Source organism: Narcine bancroftii, chromosome 5, assembly GCF_036971445.1.
Source record: "Narcine bancroftii isolate sNarBan1 chromosome 5, sNarBan1.hap1, whole genome shotgun sequence".
NCBI lineage: Eukaryota > Metazoa > Chordata > Chondrichthyes > Torpediniformes > Narcinidae > Narcine > Narcine bancroftii.
The window spans coordinates 86,609,728-86,633,003 of NC_091473.1; the positions used below are offsets into that span (position 1 = coordinate 86,609,728).

Consider the following 23,276-nt stretch of genomic DNA (forward strand, 5'->3'; position numbering starts at 1 on the left):
CAATAATGATAGATTGCATTCAGAGTCCACTTTTCCCCTGCTTGCCTCTCTCCTTTCCCTCCCATACCCTAATACTACAAGGAAAAGATTCTGTAAATTAAACAAACAAAGAACCAAATATTTATAGAGTCGCCAAATATAAATAGAAGAACCAAATATAAACACAAAGTAACATCGAGTAAAATGATAAAGATATGAAACAAGAGCACGTTATCTGTGCCACGACCCACTTCATTTATCTCAATCGTTCCACTATTAGTACAGATTTTTACCTTTCTTCTATTTAGAAGGGGTCTAACTGTATCTGCATACCTACATGTTGCAGATAAGGCTGCCATACCCTAACGAATGTGTCATATTTTCTCCTTAAATTGTACGTGATTTTCTCCAGGGGAATACAACTCTGTATCTCTGTATTCTATTGTGTAATGTTTAGTTGAGAGTCGGACTTACAGTGACCACTATACACTTCCTGGCTACTGACAAGGCAACCTTCACAAACTGAGTTTGGTATCTGGACAGTTTAAAACACACATCCATAATATTTCCCAAAAGGTACAATTCCAGATCCTGTGGAAAATCCACTTTTGTCATTTCTTTCAGAATGTCCCCCAGCTCCTCCCAGAAGGATCTCACCTTTGTACACAGCCAGGTGGAGTGGATAAATGTTCCAATCTCCACACCACATCTGAAGCACATTTCCAGAATTTTTGGTTTAGATTTATGTAGTTTTTGTGGTGTGAGTTACAATTGATGAAAAAAATCTATACCTGGCATTAATAATTGCTGACATGCTGTCCAGACACCAGTCTGACCAGCACTGCTCATGGATTGGTGTGACCAAGTCCATCTCCCACCTTTTGCTTGACTTGTGTAAGCCCAGCTTTGGGCCCTCAATTTGGAATAGGAGATGAACTTGCGTGTATTCCCCTTTCAAATTAGACTCTGCTTGTCACTACACACAGGCAGGGCCGTAGTTGGTCCCAAATATTCCTTAAAAAATATCTTAGCTGGAGATAGCAGAAGAAAGTTTTATTGAACAAATCATATTTATTCCTTAGTTGTTCAAATGACATAGGTTGCTCATAACAGTCCCCTTCTGACACCAGGTGTCCAGAATTTTATTATCCAGAGTTAGGGATATTAATTTATTCTGGGTCAAGGGCACTTTAGGAAATATCCTCCACCTTTATATCAATACATTGATTAATTTTTGCCATGTCTGAATTCTGTGTTTTAATATGGGGCTATCTATTTTCTTTTATATCAATTTTGTGTCCCATTTATATATGAACTCACCTGCTATCTTTTCTCCTACCTCAAAGTGTGAGGCGATAAACCTCGAATGGGTCATCCAATATTTTTTTAAAATCTGGCAATTTCAGGCCTCCCAATTTATAGTCCCAAGTCAATTTTTCCTTGGAGATTCTAGCCACTTTACCATTCCATAAGAACTTTCTGCATCTGCTGAGCATCTTAAAGAAGCCCTGGGGCCACAGAATGGGCAAGGACTGAAATAGATATTGTAGTTTTGGCATTACCTTCATTTTAATGAAACTAACCCTGCCCACCAAAGTTATGGGCAGGGTTTTCCATCTATCCAAATCCTCCTCAATCTTCTGGAGCAAAGGGAGATAACTGAGTTTATATGAATTACTCAAATCCTTATATACTTTTATCCCCAAATATTTAATGCCCTCTTGCGGCCATTTAAACTGGCTCTCTTGTTGGTACTGTCTGTAATCCTCCTTTGTCACAGGCATGATTTCACTTTTATGCAAATTTATCTTTTTACCAGAGATCTTGCCATAATCTTCCAGTGTGATCCCCAGATCCACAAATTAATTGGTTTTTTGCTCCTCCTGGCCCATTTTGAACCCCTTTATTTCTGGATCTTGTCAGATGGCCGATACCAGTGGGCAATAGCTAATATAGATAATGCTGGGGACAGTGGGAAGCCCTGCCTACTGGACCTATCCAGTGGGATCACTGGTGACATGTGCCCATTTGTCATAATTTTAGCTTGGCGCTTATGGTAGAGCACATTTACCCAATTAATGAATGGTTGTCCCAATCCAAATTTATCCAGTACTTTGAACAGAAAATCATATTCCAGTCTATCAAAAGCCTTCTCTGCATCCAAAGCTGTGGCCATGCCTGGATCCACCCCAACTGTCCCAAATGCACTATACTGACTGTCTCTTTTGTACAAATTAATCTTGATCTGGATTCGACAATTTTGGCAAATGTTGTGTCAATCTATTAGCCAATACTTTTACTATAATTTTATAATCTGCATTCATTAAGGAAATGGGCCTATAGGAGGAGGGATTCAGTGGATCCTTATTCATTTTGCGAATCACTGTAATAATTGCTATTGAGAAAGACTTCGGGAAAGTATGCGTCTCCGCTGCCTGATCCATCACCTTCATAAAAAGGGGCATTAAGAGATCTTTAAATTCTTTATAAAATTCGGCAGGGAACCCATCCTCCCCTAGTGATTTGTTGGTCTGCAATGAGCCCCAAGCTTTCTCAATCTCCTCTCTTGAGCAGGGAGCACTCAGCCCCTCTCATTCATCCTAATCCAAACTTGGTATTTCCAATGTAAGCAAGAAATCTATTTTAACAGATTCCCCCCCACTGGTTCTGATTTATTAAACTTTCTAAATGTTTCATGTACCTCCTTTGGTTTATGTGGAATCTTGCCCCCTGGTTGAATTGCTTGAATTAATTGTTCTTGAGACCTTTTCTGCCCTTACCTGACAAGACAAGACTTTATGGGCCATTTCCCCCAGCTCATAATACTGTTGACTGGAGCTTTAAATCATCTTTTCCATCTTAAAAATTTGCATTGTATTGTATTTGAGCTTTTTCTTAATCAAATTCCTGTATTTTTCCTCAGAACCTGATCTTTGATAATCTTTTTCTAATTGGGTTATTTCCTGTTCAAAATTGTTTATCTCTTTCATATACCCCTTTTTGATACCCTTTGTATATCCAATTATCTGGTTCCTTAAATAAGACTCTAGTGTGTCCCATAATAGGAAACTATTTAAATTCTTGAATAATTCATGCATTTCCTAAGTTTTTAGTGGATGTCTTCATTGCATTACTCATCAGAAACAATCCTTAATCTATTTATAAGTAACATTTCAACATTCTTTCTTTGGCTTGGCTTCGCGGACGAAGATTTATGGAGGGGGTAAAAAGTCCACGTCAGCTGCAGGCTCGTTTGTGGCTGACCAGTCCGATGCGGGACAGGCAGACACGATTGCAGCGGTTGCAAGGGAAAATTGGTTGGTTGGGGTTGGGTGTTGGGTTTTTCCTCCTTTGCCTTTTGTCAGTGAGGTGGGCTCTGCGGTCTTCTTCAAAGGAGGCTGCTGCCCGCCAAACTGTGAGGCGCCAAGATGCACGGTTTGAGGCGTTATCAGCCCACTGGCGGTGGTCAATGTGGCAGGCACCAGGAGATTTCTTTAGGCAGTCCTTGTACCTTTTCTTTGGTGCACCTCTGTCACGGTGGCCAGTGGAGAGCTCGCCATATAATACGATCTTGGGAAGGCGATGGTCCTCCATTCTGGAGACGTGACCCACCCAGCGCAGCTGGATCTTCAGCAGCGTGGACTCGATGCTGTCGACCTCTGCCATCTCGAGTACCTCATTAAAATGATCATAAATATATGACCAAAAAAATGCTTATTTATAAAAAAAAACATATTGAATTTTTTGACTCTAGTAATTGCTCAAGATTTCCATTTGCATCGTCTGCACCTTCAAGGCAACCACATTTGGGTTAATGTCACACTGTTTGAAAAACTAGCGGTATTCTTGGAAGGGATTGAAATGCATCACTAGGGAATAATGGTATTCAAGGCCGAGCTGACATGTTGCCAAACTCTCCAACAGCAGATAAACGCAACCAACCTGAAAATGCTAAAAAATAATTTTTTTTTAAAATAGGCAATTCATTACAAAGGGAATCTCCAAAGGCAATAAGCAACAGTTAGCAGAAGCAAAGCTGTTGGTAACTCCAAATCCAGCATCTGTGATCCTCTGGTGACTGACTATCCAGAGGGAATGTTTAAAATAGCAAAACAATGACAAAATAAATTTTTATTGTGGAATTCCTGTTGATGCAGGATGGCATTTTCTTAAATGAACATGTAAATCAAAGTAAAAGGCTATTGGAACAGACGACATAGTGGATGAAAACATGGGGCAGCACAGTTAGCGTAGTTTTAGCCCAACACTGTTTCAGCACACCAGCAAACTTTTGCCCCATGTCTGTGTGGGTTTCCTCCAGGAGCTTCGATTTCCTCCTATCCTTCAAAACATACTGGCGTTGAAAGTCAATTGGGTGTAATTGGGCAGCATGGGCTTGTGGGCCAAAGGGGCCTGTAACCATGCTGTATGTCTAAATTTAAATTTAAAATAAAAAAAAGGGAGAAATGTACAATCTATTTCTCTCATTATATCATCCAATAACTGACAGACTTATGCAGTAAAACCGCTAGATTGTCATTGAAAGCGGCAGCGCTCCTGGAGCCGCTGTAACGGCAGCACTTCTGCTGGTGTGGACCCATGAGGAGCGAGGAGTGGAGATACAGTGCTGCCACGGGGTCAAACCGCCCAGTCAACTGCCGTCAGCTCTGCACTAGCTTTGAATGGCCAATTAAAAGAACTAACGGTAGTTTTCATTTAAAATCCCATGACTGCGGGGTCTGGACACAAGATGATGGCGCCTCTGCTCGTCAGCAGCCACGAGGGGTTTTAAACCCCAGGGGAGTGGAAGACTAGTGCAGGGCACTAGAAAACAGGGAGACCATCCCCTGTCTGATAAGGAGAAGTGGAGGAGATGGCCCACGGGATGGTGACCATGGCAGCGGACCAGTGAGGGAGCTCTGTGGCGGAAAGATCAACATATGCAGGATTCTGTTGCTGATTTGAGGCGAGGAACCCACAGAGGCTGTGGGGTGCTGGAGAATGTTGCCAGGGGACTCACACTGGGCTGTGGAATGCTGGAGACTGGCTTGAAACTGGCTGAACCAAGTATCGGAACCAGGATTCAAGGGGGTACTGAAGATGTTGAAGTATTCCTGACCGTGTCGGATTGGGAGCTCGGGTTGCCAATGTTTTGGATTGGTCTCTGCGTGGCTGTGAAGGCTGTGGAAGTGCTTGAGGCAAATCTGCGGACACTCTATGACTCTCTTTTACTTCTCTTTATCTGACTATAAAGAGGCGCTTCAGTCAATTTCTGCCGACAGCAAAATTGTCTACCTTACAGCAGGCAAAAGCAATTTTACGTAATATGACACTGTTTTATTACAATGACAATAAATTGAATCTTGAAAATACTTGTTTTTTCGATCCAATTAGTCACATTTGTAATCTAACATAAATGATATTGAAAAATTAATGTGGACTAAATGGACAACTGAAATGTTCTCTCAACAGTGAGAGAAAGTAGGACTCAATTTCAGAAAATGAGGACTAATTATTCAACCACATTGATCGATCGAAATGAAATGTTTTTATATTCCATGTTATTAGTTGACATTTCTCACCAAAGGAGCAACAAGACTTCAGTATTTCTGGTCAGAAGGAAAAGAAGGTTGCAGGTAAGGCAAAGAAAATCTTAGGATTTCGGAGGTCTTGTTGGTATTTACGCCAAAATCTGGAACAAGCTTCCTGAAGAAGCTAAAGAAGATGGTATGATTTTGATATCCAAGAGGCATTAGAATGTGAATAAGAATGGTTGAGAAGGATGTGGGTCAAATGCAGGCAAATGGTCTTAGCCCAGAATGGCAACTTGGTCAGTATGGATGAGCTGGGCTGAAGGGCCTGTTGTATGGTGTATGGCTCTGTGATTCTATCTCAGCTTTCTCATTCTCATCTCCTGCTTGGCCACCAGGCTGTTAGGTAGGAACATATGTGGTAGCAATCTGCAGCTAGGGGCTGTAGGCAAGCCCTGCAGATTGAACGTGATAGAGGAGGCATTGGTCAGACCAGTAATCAGGATAGAGGGCAAAGGGGGGAGTGGGTGGGGAGGAGATTCAATAGCAAGGTCATGATGGGCAAAACATTCCCAATTTTCCTTGTCCACTGGCTGCTGCCTCCCCTCATCCCCCCACACCACTTAACTTTTCAGTGGTTAGAACAATGTTTTCTTTCCTGTTGCCTGCATATTAACATTTCAATGCAGCTGTTTTAGTCTCCTCATGTATGAAGGCCAGAACACAGTAGAATCAAACCTGTTATTCAGATTTCCTGCTAACTATAGTACTGCATCTTGCAGTCCTGTGAACCGACTTGAATAAACTTTGCAGCAGGATCAATGATATCCTGATAGTCTAATGTGGATAATGCTGCCTGTCCCGCGTCGGACTTGTCAGCCACAAACGAGCCTGCAGCTGACGTGGACTTCTACCCCCTCCATAAATCTTCCTCCGCGAAGCCAAGCCAAAGAATGTGGATATATATTTCTTGATCTATGAAGGGAGACTATAAGAGCCAATGCTTGTAGATAGAAAACAGATGTTTGTTTGTTCCAATTACATGCCACTAAAAAGTAAACAGTTTTCCAACATTATCTCTGAACAAGGGTGTAATGAAGGGTATATTATGCACACTACATCACTTTCAATATGCCCTTCTATTTGACAGTGCATCAATTTTTAATTTTGAAGTTTATGGTCATAGATCTGGCAGCATTAGGGTGAAATTTACCATTTTGTAATCAGTTACAATATTCTCTGTAATTAACTGATTAATTGATTATGGGCAGCACGGTTAGCGTCAGTGACCAGGTTTCATCCCGCACTGTCTGTAAGGAGTCTGCATGTGTTCTCCGTGTCTTTGTGGATTTTCTCGGGGTGGGGAGGGGGCTCCAGTTTCCTCCCACCATTCAAAAATGTAGGTCAATTGGGTGTAATTGGGTGGCATGAGCTCGTGGGCTGAAGGGGCCTGTTATCGTGCAGTTTGTCTAAATCTAAATGTAAAAAAAATCTAAATCTATCTTCCAATTAAATAAATTGAACCAAACTTATCAGTTTTGGTCACCAAATTATAGGAAAGATATAAACAAAATAGAGAGAGTGCAGAGAAGGTTCACGAGAATGTTGACAGGATTTCAAGGTTTGAGTTACAGGGAAAGGTTGTGCAGACTGGGGCTTTTTTCTCTGGAACGTAGAAGATTGAGAGGGGACTTGATAGAGGTGTTTAAGATTTTAAAAGGGATAGACAGAGTAAACGTGGATAGGCTTTTTCAATTAAGAGTGGGGGAGATTCAAACTAGGGGAACATGAGGGGAAATTTCTTTACGCAAAGGGTGGTGGGGATGTGGAATGAGCTTCCGGCAGACGTGGTTGAGGCGGGATCATTGGTTACATTTAAGGAAAGACTAGATAGTTACATGGATAGGAGAGGACTAGAGGGCTATGGACCGGGTGCTGGTCAGTGGGACTAGGAGGGTGGGGATTTGTTACGGCATGGACTAGTAGGGCCGAACTGGCCTGTTCTGTGCTGTAAGTGGTTATATGGTTATATGGTTAATCGAGGCAGCATTCACACGCCGAATGATACTGTATCATGAGTTTGACAGAGTACAACTTTCTACTCACCTCCTGAAATGATGTCCTTCCTGACAATATTTAACTTGACAAACTGATGTTTGATTAGCCTGTCCCTCACTGTGAACAAAAATATCATTATCCCAAACATTTAAACATTCCCCATCTCACTTGCCAGCCTAGTCATCACCACAGTCAAAAATTTAGGATTGTTTGTTTTGTCGTGCCTTGGCGTGTTCATAATAGCTTGAACAGTTTTGTGTAGTTTCTAATGTTTGCAAATGATAATGATGGTAATTGCCTTGATTCTGGAAACATTACTGCAACATTAACATGGTGCCCGTGATTTACACTTACATGAAATTTTCACATTTTTCTACTTACGGCAGCAAGTCAAGAGAATATATAATATATATCAATCCAATTCTGTAACTGATGCCTGTGAATTGGATTGTGTAATGCTAATTTTTTTTCAGCATTATTCAATTAAAGTTCTATTTTCCAAGAGTGAAAATGTAATAACCTCCATTCAATCTGGCACATGGATAACAATGTCCATCATGCATTCCACGAGAGAAATGTTCCAGGAGTCAGGGCTGACTATTGCTGGCCAGTCTTGAGAGAACAGAATGCTCATGTGGAATGTGCCCTTTCAATCTTTCTTACCTCCATTCGCACAACCACTTGACTTATGTCAACCTGAAACAGCCCAGCACAGTCCAGGCCTCTATCTAACTTCAAAGGAAGGCCTGATCTCCAGTTAAACCACACACCCTAACCACCATTTACTGCACCAGCACCCCTACCAACCCTTCACAAATCTCACCACTTAACTCTGGCTTTGCTTATCTTGATTACATCTCTTAATTCCAAGCCTAATTCTAGACCTAGATTTGTTGTCCTCATTCGCTCCCCCCACCATCCCCCCTGCCAAATCTTGGACACAGGAAACATAATTAATATGATACCTTTTCAGTAACAGGATGGGTCACAGGACAACTGAAATTTGCAGATTTGGGTCCATGAGTAAACATATCATTAGTGCCTTGTGGATCCAGCACACCTAGCATATCTCTGCCATGTTATTTCCAGCAGTTGTCATTGAGGATTAGCAGGGAAGGTTGGCTAGTTCTCTGTTCTGTAGCACAGTGGCATGGAAGCAAACTCCAACTCTGTGTCACCTGCTCCTCAAGCTGAGAACAAACAGTTCCCTTTTGTTAATGCAGAATTAAACCAAAGAACTTAAGTTGCATAAATAAGAGAATGCATAAAAACCAGATCAGCTATGAAACAGAGTGAAACTGGCCTTGAGGTGCTGAATAACCATTTCTGTTCCAATCTTCTTCCGACATCAACAAGACTTAATGTCCCCTCACTCTGGCCCAGCACTTGAGCACTCCATTTAACCATTGAGAAAATGTGGATAGTGAGAAATGGTATGCTCTGAGGTAGAAAAAGTGTTGAAGGTCACCCTCTCATGAAAGAGTATGTAAGTGCACAATAATTTCTTTAAGCTTCTCCTCTTGGACTGTACAAAAATTTTTAGACAGAGCAATGCCAACAGTGAGAGTGCTCTTCATCCTGTTCAGCATGAGGCACAATGCCAGGAGACCAGTAAAAGGAGAAAACTCAATACAACTCTCAACAATTTACAATGAAGAAATGCAATTAAAATACTTTGCAATATCAATTCCAAAAATAGATCAACTTTCCCAGGAGAAACCTATGCTACAAAAACTCGCACTTGAACAGCAAAGGAGAATACATCAGGGTGTTCTTTATTAACTACAGTTTGGCATTCAACATCTCAAAACTAATCAGTAAACTCCAAGACCTAGGCCTCAATACCCCATTGTGTAATTGGATCCTGGATTTCCTCACTTCCAGACCCCGCTAAGTGCAAATTGGTAAGAACATCTCCTCCACAATCTCCATCTGTATCAAAGCACCTCAGGGCTGTGTAGTTGGCCCCCTGCTCTACTCGCTTTACACCTATGACTGTGTAGCCTTGGTAAGACAACAGCGCCATCTACAAATTTGCTGATGATACTACGGTCGTGGGCAGCAAAAAAAGGTGTGATGGATGAGTCAATATACAGGAGGAAAATTGAAAACTTGGCTGAACGGTGTACTAAACTTTGCACTCAATGTCACAAAAACCAAGGAGCTGACTGTAGACTTCAGGAAGGGAAAATCAGAGGTGTTCTAGGTGTGCAATATGAAAAGGGGTCACGCTCTAGGAAAAGGAAACCAGTGCTTACCCGCTGATAATTTTCACATCAAGCCAAACTAGAAGAAAGATCAAAAGACCTCACCATATTTTGCACAGCAATTTTCATGTGTCTGAGGACACGATGCAATCTATTTAACTCATTGATGCATTTCAGGAATTCTGTATTAGTGAATAATTACCCATTTCTCGAATCCTTTCAGGATTTGAATATCCTTTCTATCTGTAACACTGTTGCACCAACTGCTGTCCTGAAAGTAATTTCCCCTCACTGTTGCCTTTAGGAAAAAAGGTTTAGCTTTCTCACTTTTCTGTAGATGAAAGTACAAGTATTTGAAAAACACTTTAGTTACAATTTAATGAAAAGCCTAAATTAACAGATTTACTTTCTAATTTGATGTGACCATTGTAAGTAGGCATTGTGGTTTATTGTAAAGTTTAGTTGAATCATCCATCTTAGAACAGTGGTTACTGGTTGATTTAGGCTTTAATCTTTTAATTTGCGTTTGCCCATGACCTCCTCATGATGATAATGCTCAAGTGGGGTAGAGGTCAAGCATGAGTGAAACAGATGGAGATAAAGATAAAAGTCAGTCTTAATTATTATTTATTCGAGTCATTAAGTAACACACTCCCTTTAATTTTCAACTTCCCTAAGGGGTCTTGGAATAACAATGGCAGGATGTGCAAGGTAGAGGGTGTGTGTGATGTGCTGGGTGTGAGAGTTAGGGAGGGGTGTGAGAGGTGGAATGGGTGAGCAAAATGTGGAAGAGGTGGGGAGGGGAGTGCGTAGGGAGAATTGCACTTGTGGGAAGGGGTTCTGCGAGGTGGGGAGGGGTTGTGCAAAGTGCGGATGGGTGTGTGAGGGGGAGAGGGTGTGAGCTGGGGATGTGTGAAGGGTTTGAGAAGGCAAGGGGTGTGAGTTAGCAAGGAGGTATGAGGTCAAGAGGAATGTGAGGTGGTGAGGGGATATGTGAGTTGGGGAGGGATGTGAGAGGTAGGAGGTGATGGTAAGGTGGGGAAGGGGTATGAGGTAGGAGGGGATGGTAAGGTGGGAAAGGGTATGAGGTAGGAGGGGGTGTGCGAGGTGGGGAGGGTGAGAGAGTTGGAGCAGTTGAGCAACGTGGGAGGAGGTGTGCATGGGGAGGGAGTATGCTAGGTGGAGGGGTTGTGAAAGGTGGAGAGGGTTGTGTGAGGTGGAGTGGTTGAGGTTGTTGGAGGTGGAGGGAGTGTGAGAGGTGAATAGTATTGCAAGGTGGGGTGGAGTGGGTGCTGGTGGGGGCGGGGGGGTGCAGTTAGATTGTGAAGTACATCTGAGATACAGGAAACCGTTAGAGAGAAAAAAATAAACTGTTGGAGAAGCTCAGTAAGTGCTGTTTTAAGGTCTCAACCCGAAGTGTTGACTCTTTTCCCTCCATACGTGTTCTCTTGATTTGCTGAGATCCTCCAGCAATTTGGTTTTTTTTTGCTGAAATTCAACTGCGTTCATCTGGTTAATTTTCCAGATAGAGAACAATTCATTAATTGAAAGTAATTAAAACATTATTCAAAATCATCAAAAGAACAGAATAAATGTCTTAGTTTTCTGTGGCAAGTTTATTTGTTTCTGCACAATTATAACAAATGAATAATATTCCATGCATTTTATTGGTGAGGTAGACAGCGAGATCCTGATTTTTTTTTAGCTCAGAGCAGTGTAATTTGAATGGTGCCATTTAGATTTCTGTACGTAAATGAGTATTTTCCCTTTCCTGAATATGCTGAAACACTGTTGAATAAACAGTGCATAATAATATATAATAGTGTATGGTAATAGTGAATGCCATTAGCAATTATTATTTTAACAATACTCGAGATGGCAGAGGTCGACAGCATCGAGTCCACGCTGCTGAAGATCCAGTGCGCTGGATGGGTCACGTCTCCAGAATGGAGGACCATCGCCTTCCCAAGATCGTGTTATATGGCAAGCTCTCCACTGGCCACCGTGACAGAGGTGCACCAAAGAAAAGGTACAAGGACTGCCTTAAGAAATCTCTTGGTGCCTGCCACATTGACCACCGCCAGTGGGCTGATATCGCCTCAAACCGTGCATCTTGGCGCCTCACAGTTTGGCGGGCAGCAACCTCCTTTGAAGAAGACCACAGAGCCCACCTCACTGACAAAAGGCAAAGGAGGAAAAACCCAACACCCAACCCCAACCAACCAATTTTCCCCTGCAGCCACTGCAACCGTGTCTGCCTGTCCCGCATCGGACTTGTCAGCCACAAACGAGCCTGCAGCTGACGTGGACTTTTACCCCCTCCATAAATCTTCGTCCGCGAAGCCAAGCCAAAGAATTATCACTTTGGTGAACTGAAGTCTGGAAGGAGACCTCAAGGTCATCTACGCAAGCGCAATAAAGATGCAGTGAAGGAGATCCTACGCTACTCTGACATCCAGCCAAGAGATCCCCTAGAAGCTGCAGCTGCTGACTGATACCGTTGGCGAGTTCTGTGCGATGAAGCCCACATCAGTTTTGAAGACAGGCGCTGCCAAAAACTAATGGATAAGTGTGAATGGTGTCACAAAGCAGCAGCCATGGTTATTACAGAAGTGGACTTCCAGTGCCCCCATTGTGCTAGACTCTGCATTTCCAGATTGGGTCTGCAAAGTCACCTTCATGTCCACAGATAAGCTGCACAATTTGTCTTCTTCAAACCAAAGAACAACCTGTAGTGGCTGCTACACACAGAAAACACCACTGGACTTGGTGGGGTTTCCAGTAGAACTATTTATTTGAATTTCGCGCGTGTCCCTTTAAGGCCAATGGGAGTTCACCCAAGCGCAGCGGTGACATCATCACGTGGCTCAGCCACGAGGCAATGAGCAAGCCCTGCCAGTGCAGCGATACAAACGGGGCCGGTTCGCTCACAGAGATGTGCGCTGCCACACAACCCCCCCCAAACCGGCTTACGCGTCCCCCCCGCTTGGGCGGCCGGCCCCTCCGTTTAGGTTGTGCTGCCTGCACGGGCTGGTTTAAGTCTAATTGTGCCGGCTTTAGTTGGTTGACTTTGAAAAGTTCCTCCCTGCCCCCAATGTCCAGAGTAAAGGCTTTTCCCGATCGCTGGAGGACTTTGTCTGGGCCCTCATACGGGCACTACAGGGGGGCCAGGTGCGGACCATGCCGGATGAACACGAATTCTGCTGAGTCCAGCTCTTTGGAGATGTTCACCGGGTGCTTGCCGTGGTGGGTAGGTGGTGGGGGTGTTAACGAGGCGAGCTTGCTGTGGAGGTCCGCGAGTAGTGTCGGGGTCTCACCTCCAGGCTCGGCGTCTGCTCTGAGAAACTCCCCTGGTAGCGACAGCAGTGCACCGCAGACAAGTTCCATGGACAAAACTTGGAGGTCTTCTTTCGGAGCTGTTTGAATGCCAAGCAGGACCCACGGCAGCTCGTCTGTCCAGTTGGGTCCTCTCAGCCGCGCCATGAAAGACACCTTGAGGTGTCGGTGGAAACATTCTACGAGTCCGTTTGCTTGGGGATGATAGGCCGTGGTGTGATGGAACTTGATCCCCAAGCGGTTCGCCAGATGCGCCCAAAAGGTGGAGGTGATCTGGGTACCTCTGTCGCTGGTCATGTGGGCTGGGATGCTGAAACGTGCGTCCCAGTTCGTGAGCAGTGCTCTGGCGCAGGACTTGGCAGAAGTGTCCCTGAGGGGGATGGTTTATGGCCACCTCGTCGTCTAGTTGACCACAGTCAGGAGGTAGCGGGAGTCCCTGGACACCAATAGGGGGCCCACTACGTCGACGTGGATATGGTCAAACCTCCTGGCTGGTGATTCGAAGTGCTGTATCGGGGCTCTGACATGGTGCTGAACTTTGGATGCTTGGCAATGTGTGCAGTTCTTCACCATCTGGGCCACTTGTTTCTTTAACCCATGCCAGATGAAACGTTCCGCCACTATGCACACCGTCGTCTTGACTGAGGGGTGAGCAAGGTTGTAGATCACCCGGAATACTTCCTGCCTCAACTGGACTATCAGTCACGGCAAGCCTGTCGAGACATCGCACAGGACTGTGTCATGGCTGCCCGGCAGCTTCAGGTCCTTGAGGCATAGGCTGGTGATGCCGGTTCAAAGGGCCTGCATCTCTTTGTCGTCCCTCTGATCCTGAGCTAATTGGGCGTAGTTCAGGCCAGGGGACAAGTAGTGGATGGTAGGTCTGGAGAGCGCATTGGCAACTACATTGTCCTTACCTGCCCAGTGTAGGATGTCGGTGGGAACTCTGAGATGTCACTGCTGGCATGCCGACCAGGGGTCTTTAGCCATGGCGAGGGCCTGAGCGAGTGGCTTGTGGCCCATGAAGGCGGCGAATGGTTTTCCCTGCAGGAAGTAGTGGAAGTGCCTGATCGCGAGGTACAAGGCCAGGAGTTCTTGGTCAAACACACCGTACTTCAACTCGGGTGGTCGGAGGAACTGTCATTATACGTGCGGTCCCGGGATGGAATAGTGGTAGAAGTTGATCATCCCAGTGAACTCCTGCAGGCCTTTGAGGGTGTCCGGCCTGGGAAATTGTTGTATGGCCCTGATTTTGTCTTGCAACGGCGCTGCCACATCCACAGTGATGGTATGGCCCAAAGACTGTGGCGACTCCTTCCCGAACTGACATTTAGCCACATTGACAGTGAGGCCGAATTCAGCCAGGCGGGTAAACAGCAGTGTGCGGAGGTGGATCTTTTTCTCATTGTGATCTCGACTGGCGATGAGGATGTCATCGAGATAGATGAACACGAAGCCCAAGTCTCTGCCCACTGTGTCCATGAGCTGCTGGAAGGTTTGGACTGCGTTCTTCAGGCCAAAAGGCATCCGAAGGAATTCAAAAAGGCCAAACAGGGTGATGATCGCGGTCTTGCCAATGTCATTGGGGTGTACAGGGATCTGGTGGTAGCCCCTGACTAAGTCGACCTTGGAGAAAATCTTGGCACTGTGCAAGTTGCCTGTGAATTCCTGGATGTGGGGGATGGGGTATCGATCAGGTGTAGTCGCATCATTGAGCCGGCGGTAGTCCCCGCAAGGGTGCCAACCCCCGGAGGCCTTGGAGATCAGGTGCAGGGGAGATGCCCAGAGGCTCTCTGTCCTGCGGACTACACCAAGCTCCTGGACGCGGGAGAACTCCTCTTTTGCTCCGGCGGCAGTTGTCTGGCCTTGGCGTGATGTGGAGGGCCCTGTGTGGCGATGTGGTGGCTGATACCATACTGGGGCATGGTGGCAGTGAACTGTTGCCATAAGATGGCGGGGGAATTTGTCGAGAATGCGGGAGTACTCATACCTGGGCATGCAGACAGTTGCTATCCCCGGCCTGTGTGCGTTGGACAGCTCTAGATGGAAGGGCTGGAAAGTACGGGCATGCACGAGCCTCTTACCCTTCAAGTTGATCAGCTGGCTGTGTGCACAAAGGCAGTTTAGACGGTGGCCAGTAGGAACTTCCAACAGTATTTATCCTGCCCGAAGTGTACCTGAACAGTCCGCGTGCCGAAGGTTTTTATATCAGTGTTGTCCACTGCCCACAGGGTCAGGCCTCATGCTCTTGTGTGGGTCTCAAGGGCGGTCGGGGGCAGCACGCTCAACTCTGCTCTGGTATCCACCAGGAAATGTCATCCGTTGGTCTTGTCCACTGGCTGTTCTTGTGGCCAGCCATCAGCAGCGGCTGGGCTAGTTGTTTCCCTGGTACAAGCAGGGTTGGCGGCATTTGCGGGCTTGTGGGTTTTGAAGTTGATGTACTTGCCTTCTTCAGGAGGATCATGGATCAGGTCATCCACTATGGCCGCCGTTTCTTTGTCGAGGACACTCACCACATGGTAGAACATGGTGGAGTCTGAGGCGATCTGCCAGAGTCGAAACTGCGCCTCCACCTGCCTGAAATATGTGCGGGGTCAATGGGTCTAAAAGAGGGGAGTTTCACAAAAACAGCGCTGATCACTGATGAATCCATGTTTTGAGACCAGATATTGTTGGTGCTCTGTGGCGTCACCAATGTAGCAGCTGCTACAACACAGAAACACACCACTGGACTCAGTGGGATTTCCAGTAGAACTGTTTATTTGAATTACGCGCGGCCCCTTTAAGGCCAACGGGAGTTCCACCACATGCAGCGGTAACGTCATCACATGGCCCAGGGCGTGAGCTGTGGCCTAAGCCACGAGGCAATGAGCAAGCCCTGACGGCGCCATCTTCTGCAGCGTGGCAGTACAAACAGGGCCAGTTCGTTCACAGAGTTGTGAGCCGCCTCAAACCAATGAAAAAAAAAAGATCACTTAATTAGGAGATTAGTATCATTATTATTACCAACTGCTGCTTGCTTAGCTTGTAATTTTAGTGCAAAATAAATCACTCTCGATTAAATCAATTAAATGATGTGATATGAACATACTGTTTGTATTTACGCCACATTGTACACTGATTTCTGGAATCATGTTTTATTTTTATCAACAAGCAGTATAGCTAGCGCAATCCTAATGTAGGGCCTTGTTGTCTATTCCCCCACCTACCTCCTTCACAGATGCTTCTCAATTCATTTGAGTTCATCCATCAGTTTGTTTATTCGCTTTAAGTAGTTTAACTAGATGTTAAAATATTTTTCTGGTTTTAATTTTTTTATTTCATTAAATTTTAAAATACATTATTAGCTTTTCTAATTCATACTAAACAAAAGATGATTATTACCTATTTTTTCAGTCCAAACCTCAGACATTCTAATTAAACTTTGTTTAATGAGAATTCTCTGGGTTTAGCAAAAGTTTGAAGTAATTATGATTTTGATAATTAAAAACAAACATATTTCACTCCATTCCTTCAAAGTGAAAGTTAAAGGCCACTCTATGTGCCAGAGCTAAAACTGGGTCAGTGCCTCCCAACAATGGACATGCAAGTAAATTCAATTGCAACAAACCACAAGCCGGTCCAATCAACAGTCTCCAGCAAGATTAAACCTGTGCAAAAGTGGAATGTGTGCATTTTATAAACATTGTTTAGGTTCATACCCCAAGAGAGACCTAAAGCAAAGAGGTTGCTGCCTTCTCCATCTTGCCAACAGGAAAATACACCATGATACATGTTTTAAGAACTTTATAGCTGGGCAGAGAATAAAGATGAATCATCAATGTTCAATGAGGTGATATCAAACTCAAGTTTTAAAAATTCAAAGATTGCAGGAGAAATGAAAGAAAGATGAGGAAAACTAAAGGTTTTAGTGGCTGAGATGCAAACAACACTCAGGATTTGGAATTCAGATAACAAGACCAAGACAGACAACAAATATCAACAACAAAGATATATAGTCGAAGTTTTGGGTCTGAGCCCTTCTTCAAGGTATGAGTAAAAAGCAGGCAGGCGCCTGAATTAAAAGAAAGAGCAGGGGAAGGAGTACAGATCAACAGACAAAAATGATAATTAGATATGTATAGGAGGACAGGGGAGAGGAAAGGTGAGAACTTACTGGGGAGAGGGGTTGGCTCTGTGAATGCAGAGCTGAGGAAAAAGAGTCAGAGGGAAAACAGGAGAAAGACAGAGCAAGAGCAAAGGAAACATAGGAATAAATACGGGAGGGGGGGGTGTGGTGGTGACGTGGGCTAATGGAGACAGGAGAAGTTGATGTCATTTGGTTGGAGGATGCCCAGTTAGAATATGAGATGTAGTTTCTACAATTAGCAAATGGCCTCAGTCTGGCAGTGCACGAGACTATGGACCCACATGTCAGCAAAGGAATGAAGCAGGGAATTAAAATGGGTGACAACTGGGAGATTCCTGCCATTGCAGTGGATAGAGTCAAGGTGCTCAATAAAGCAAACTTCCAGTCTGCGTTCAGTCTCTCCAATGTAGAGGAGACCATAACAGAAACGTCAGTTATAGTAATGACCCCTGAAGATTCACCAGTGAAATGTTGCTTCACTTGAAAGGACAGTTTGGAGCCCAAAATGGTGGTGAGGGAGGAAATCTGGGCGCAAGTGCAGCACCTCCTGCGATCAAAGGGGTAGGTCCCAAGGGGCGATTGGTAGGAAAAGAGGAGTGGATGAGAGAGGAAGTGGTCCCTGAGGACAGCAGAGAGGGGACAAGAAGGGAAGATGTATCTGGTGGTGGGATCAATGGTATCAGGGGGAAGATCTAAATTCAGCAAATTTTAGCTGTTTTCTGAGTATAATATGAACTGCTTTTGTACATTTGGCACTGGTGATCTGAACCCAACTCATAGTATGAGACAAATTAAGTTTGGACTCTGTTGTCCCACTATATCATGCAAACAATTCTAGATGAGATGCTGTGTTCCATCATGATACATTCATCACCATTTGCATCTTAACAGTTTTATCCTTCATTAATTTATTTCCACATTGTTAGAAACATTAATTCCCTTCTCCATTTACTTCTCAGTATTTTTGCATCATTTTCAGCCACAACAGCATTTACCCAGATCAAAGTACCTCATGGATCCCTACACAAGTCTCGTCAGTCTCTATGATTTATAATTAATTTTAATTAGCTGAATGTTGACTTCTTACCTTCATTAGATCCCGGTGGTGTTCCAGGACACTGCAAGTTGTCTGCCAAGTCTCCTGATAACATTCCCATGGATCCACCCTGTGGAAACATCATAAATTCATTTAGTGATTACATTAATAATCACTTATAATAAATACTTCTCACAGCAACTTATGCTTTAAATGCATGGGAAATAAAACATTTCTTTACTATACCATTGGAACTTACCATGGGTGAAGTGGAGTGGAAGAGGTTTGCTTAAATTTGTAAAAAAGTTGTCGACACGAGAAAGTGTGTAAAGAAAGGGCACAATTGAAAACAATAAGCTAAAATAGAAAAAATTTAATTAAATAATGCGTTTCCCTTGGATAATACATAGAGATGTTCTGATAGCACCTCAGCAAATAAATGCTGGTGATATCGATTAACTGAGAATTTAACATAAAAACCTATAAAATAGATCAATTGCTGATCCTCTGCAAATGCACTAGATAGCTACATAACACTAATAAAAATAACCGAAAGTGAAGCTTTGTTCACTGGACCTACTTATTAATAGTCATTGCTATTGATTTGTTTGATGTCTTAGACAATTATCCTGTTGATAGCAGAGTTGAGCAGATTAGGATGATTGCAGATTCAATCCAGGGTCTATGTTGCAATTAAAACTTTCGGAGAGCTCAGTTTCCACATGTGAGGGAAGAGAGAAAATTAGATAAGAGTTCTGGCTCTGACAGGTAACTGGTAAGGACTGGACTGGACCTTACTGTGAATATGCAGTTCTTGACTTGGAGCCTACAATTCATCTTTAGATATTCATGGCCAAAGGTTAAACACGAAAAGCAGCATTTGGATTATGAAATAAAGAAAAACTTGAATAAGCTTAGCAAAAGCCTCAAAAACATAGAAAAGAAAGTCAGCAGGTTTTCATCTAACTCTGAAAGAATCAATCTAAATAGAACATACTCTAATATTCATAAAATCGCTCTGCTGCAGACATATTGTGCCTCATCTGATCCAAATTGAAAGGGAGCAAAAACTGCCTATCTCCAGTAATATTTAATGAACTTGGTCTGTGGGATCTACCACTTGCCAATTAAACTGACAAGAGACATATTTCATGATCTCTCATCTTTTAACAGCATGGAAAGTCCACATCCTGTCAACAAGCTCCATAAGGTCCTACCTTCCGGTGCTAAAACCAATAGCTCCATACAGGCTTCAAACAGCCTGCTAAAGGAGCCCACAGAGTCTTTTTAAATTCTGCAACTCCAGGGTCTGTGCCAAAGATGGTAGTCCCTGTGCTGGATAGCATTCCATGAGAGTTGCAGACTCTGGAGGAGCAACGGACTGGTTCGGGACACAAGAAACAGGGAGAACATTCCCTTTTGAAAAGCAGAAGCAGGGGAGATGACTCTACAGGACAGTTAACTATAGACCAACTCAGACCAATGAGGGGGCTCAGCAACAGAAGAACCCACCAGGCTGTGGGCAGTTGGTGACTTGCGGTCAAAGGACTCACACAAACTCTGGGCTGCTGGAGACTTGCATTCGAAGGACCCACACAGATTACTGGCTGCTGGAGACTGGATCATGGGAACCAGATATTGGAAACAGAATTCAAGAAGGCTTTGAGAGCAAGAAGGGCTCCCGAAAGGCCTCAGGCGCTGAAGGTTTCCTGATTGCATCAGAGATTTGGATCTGGAGCTCATATTGGTGATGGTTTGAAATGGAGTCTGTGCGGCTGCAGAGGTTGCAGGAGCGCTGGAGGCAAACCCATGGACACTTAGTCTCTCTGAAGGGACTCTCTTTTGCTTCTCTTTCTCCTATAGCTAGAAGCACTGGGCAATGCTCATGGTGACTCTTTGCCTTATAGCTGACAAAAGTTGAAGTATTTCATACATATTATATTTTCAATTATATGTGAGAATAAAAAGGAATATTTGAATTTAGAAAAAGAATGGAGTTTAAATGTTATTGTTATGGCAAGTTTAATTTTTAAATTTTTAAATTTACATTACTGTAGAAGCTGATTCCAGCCATTGAATCCCGTGCTTCCCAATTACACCCAATGAAGCTATTGGAGGGTGGGAGGAAACCAGAGCACCCGGGGGAAACCACACAGGTCACAGGGTGAACATACAAACTCCTTGCAGACAGCACCAGATTCAAACCTGGGTCGTTGTTCTGTAATAGCTGTGATTGTGCTGACCAAGTTGTTGGATTTATCTTTTTATGCTAATGTGCTCTCCAATGATTGTATAAAGTATCCAGTGCTTATCTCTCAGCATTTTGTTGACGGTGATAAAGAGGCCTCATCGAGGAAAAGCTGCCAGTGGCTACAACTGTACTTATCTGGCCAATTCCCTTAGAGGGTATCAAACGTAAATGAGCCAGAAATAAATGTGACCAACAGCTCCCTGTTGGAAAGTAATGTAAATAAGCACATCTAAGGCCAATTAGAAGCTAATTATTGTTGCTCAGCTTTTATCTATGAGCATTCTCAGTTGTTCCTCACTCGGTGGCTTAATTTTGGGTTCAGATAGATGCAGTGGGATATAATTTTTTTCATGAGGCATGGGATGTAGGTGATTAAAAAGAAACATAATCCCAACAAATTGGCCATAACATTGCTTATGGTGATTGGCTAATAAAACGAGTGCTGACATCTGGTGCGTAAAACAGAAAATATTACAGGTTGTGGCAATTTAAAATCATTCTGCCAATCTCCACAAAGCACACATGGCAGATGCTCTTTGCTTTTCTCATTTAACAGCAAATGTTTCCTACAAGCTAACTCCCAGTTGGTTTATGCTGAATTAAAATTACCGGTTTCTTGCAATAAAAAAGATATTGAGACAATTAAGTACAGTGCATATGTTCATTCCATTCTCCAGAACTTGAAGAAATACTCTCTCAGAAAGAGATAATTCTTTAAATCTGATCCCAGACATTTGGAGCAGTAGAGGTGTTAGGTATTTTCATCATGGTAATGAAGGAAATGCCTTCTCTTTTTTGTACTGTACCAGAACAAGCATTGTTAGACCAAGAATTGCGTAGGTTATCTGAATGGTAAAGTCACAGACCATTTCTGCCCATGGATGCTACCTGATCCACTGATTATCAAGATGGTGTCAATGACGCAGCTACTATTCGGCAGCTCTACTACTGATGCAGATGTGAGAGGAGTGGGGGAGGAAAGTTTTGTTTTCCAGCTGCTCCATGGGTCCTACTACTTGCTCAATTGACCAACACAGGTTTAACAGCCTGTAGAATGGAGACAGCGATTTTTTTTTACATTGGATACCCAAGCAAGTCTGCGCCCAAGATGGTGGATCCCATGCTCGGCAGACCAGACATCAAGGGCTATTGGCTTCAGGGGAACAACAGACTAACACATGGATCAGAAAAGGAAAGCACACCTCGAGACTGGGATTCATCAGGGTGCCAATGGTGAGCAGGGAATACTGACAGTTTCTTAATTGTACTGAGGGTTTGGAACCAGAACGAGAAGGGTATCTTGGACGCCTCAAGCTCAGGTTCTCTGCTGGACCAGAAAAGAGGCCATTCACGTACGGAGATTATGGAGTGCAGGAGGCTTTGGCAATGGAGGAGGTGATGGGATCCATGGGAACTCCATGTCACTGAAGGGACCTCTTTTGCTTCTCTTTCTCATCTTGAGAGAGACGCTGAGCTAGTGGCATCTCTTTGTGTGCTTTTACAGGGCCAACAAAGGAAATCAAATTTTGTACACATTATATACATGACAACAAAAGAATCGAGTTTCTCCAGCATCTCATTCTTTGCTCCCTTTATTCTACTTCTATTACTTCAGTATTATGTTCTCTCCATTTTGCCACACTTTCACCTCCATACAGCTTCATTGATAGGGATGTTCTGTTTAATGCTTCATTTAACAAGTTATCTGGTATTTCTATGCCAAAGAATATTCACAAATAAATTCAGTGTATCTAAATAGGATCAAAATGTTTAATTTCAGCTTAATACATGTATAAACATTATAAATGTACTTTATGAAGAACTTTGGACGCAACATGCTAATGTCATTGTGAAGAAAGCACGTCAGTACCTCTTCTTACACAGGAGTTTGTGGAAGTAGAATATAACATCTGAAACCTTGCCAAGTTTTCACAGTTGTGTGGTAGAAAGTGTGCTAACCGGCTGCATCACGGCCTGGTATGGGGCACCAATACCTCTGAGCAGAAAGCCCTGCAAAATGTAATTGATACAGCCAAGTACATCACAGGGAAAACTCTCCCCACCATTGAGAAAATCTACATGGAATGCTGCCATCGGAGAGCAGTGGCAATCATCAAGGATTCATATCACCCAGTTCATGCTCTGTGCTCACTACTCCCATCAGGAAAGAGGTATTGGTGCCACCAGGTCTTGCACCACCAGATTCAGGAACATTGCTACCCCTCCACCATCAGACTCCTAAACCAAAAACTCAATCTGAGACTCATTTAAGGACTCTAACTTTACACATTATTTATTATTAAATATTTATTTTCTGGAATACACAGTCAGTTTGTTTACATTTCTTTTATTGTTTACATTCCAGTCACTTCACTCTGTCCTGACCCACCAGGAGAACATTGCCTCATACACTAGGCTGCTGTTCATTGACTTCAGCTCAGGGTTTAACATGATCATTCCCCAGTGGCTGGTGGAGAAGCTGTCCTCGGTGGGACTCAACACCCCTCTCTCCAACTAGATCCTAGATTTTCAGCCAGCAGAACATCGAGCATCATCTTGCTGAGCACTGCCACACCTCGGAGCTATGTGGTCAGCTCAGTCCTGTATACGCTACTGACCCATGACTACATCGCTAGATCCAGATCCAACAGTTTTATCAGGTTTGCAGATGACACAACAGTAGTTGGCCTCATCAGCAACAATGATGAGTCGCACTACAGAGAAGAGGTGGAAAATTTCATGAAATGATGAG

At 43.7% G+C, this 23,276-nt stretch overlaps 1 protein-coding gene across 1 annotated transcript in view; it reads right to left on the reverse strand.

Annotated features, from left to right (window-relative positions):
- nmnat2 (nicotinamide nucleotide adenylyltransferase 2) overlaps positions 1 to 23,276 on the reverse strand; it is a 127,512-nt gene that overhangs the window by 49,696 nt on the left and 54,540 nt on the right. The window contains exon 5 of the mRNA XM_069942358.1: positions 18,325 to 18,403. Within this exon, the coding sequence (XP_069798459.1) occupies positions 18,325 to 18,403 (79 nt within the window). The remainder of the gene's footprint in view (positions 1 to 18,324; positions 18,404 to 23,276) is intronic.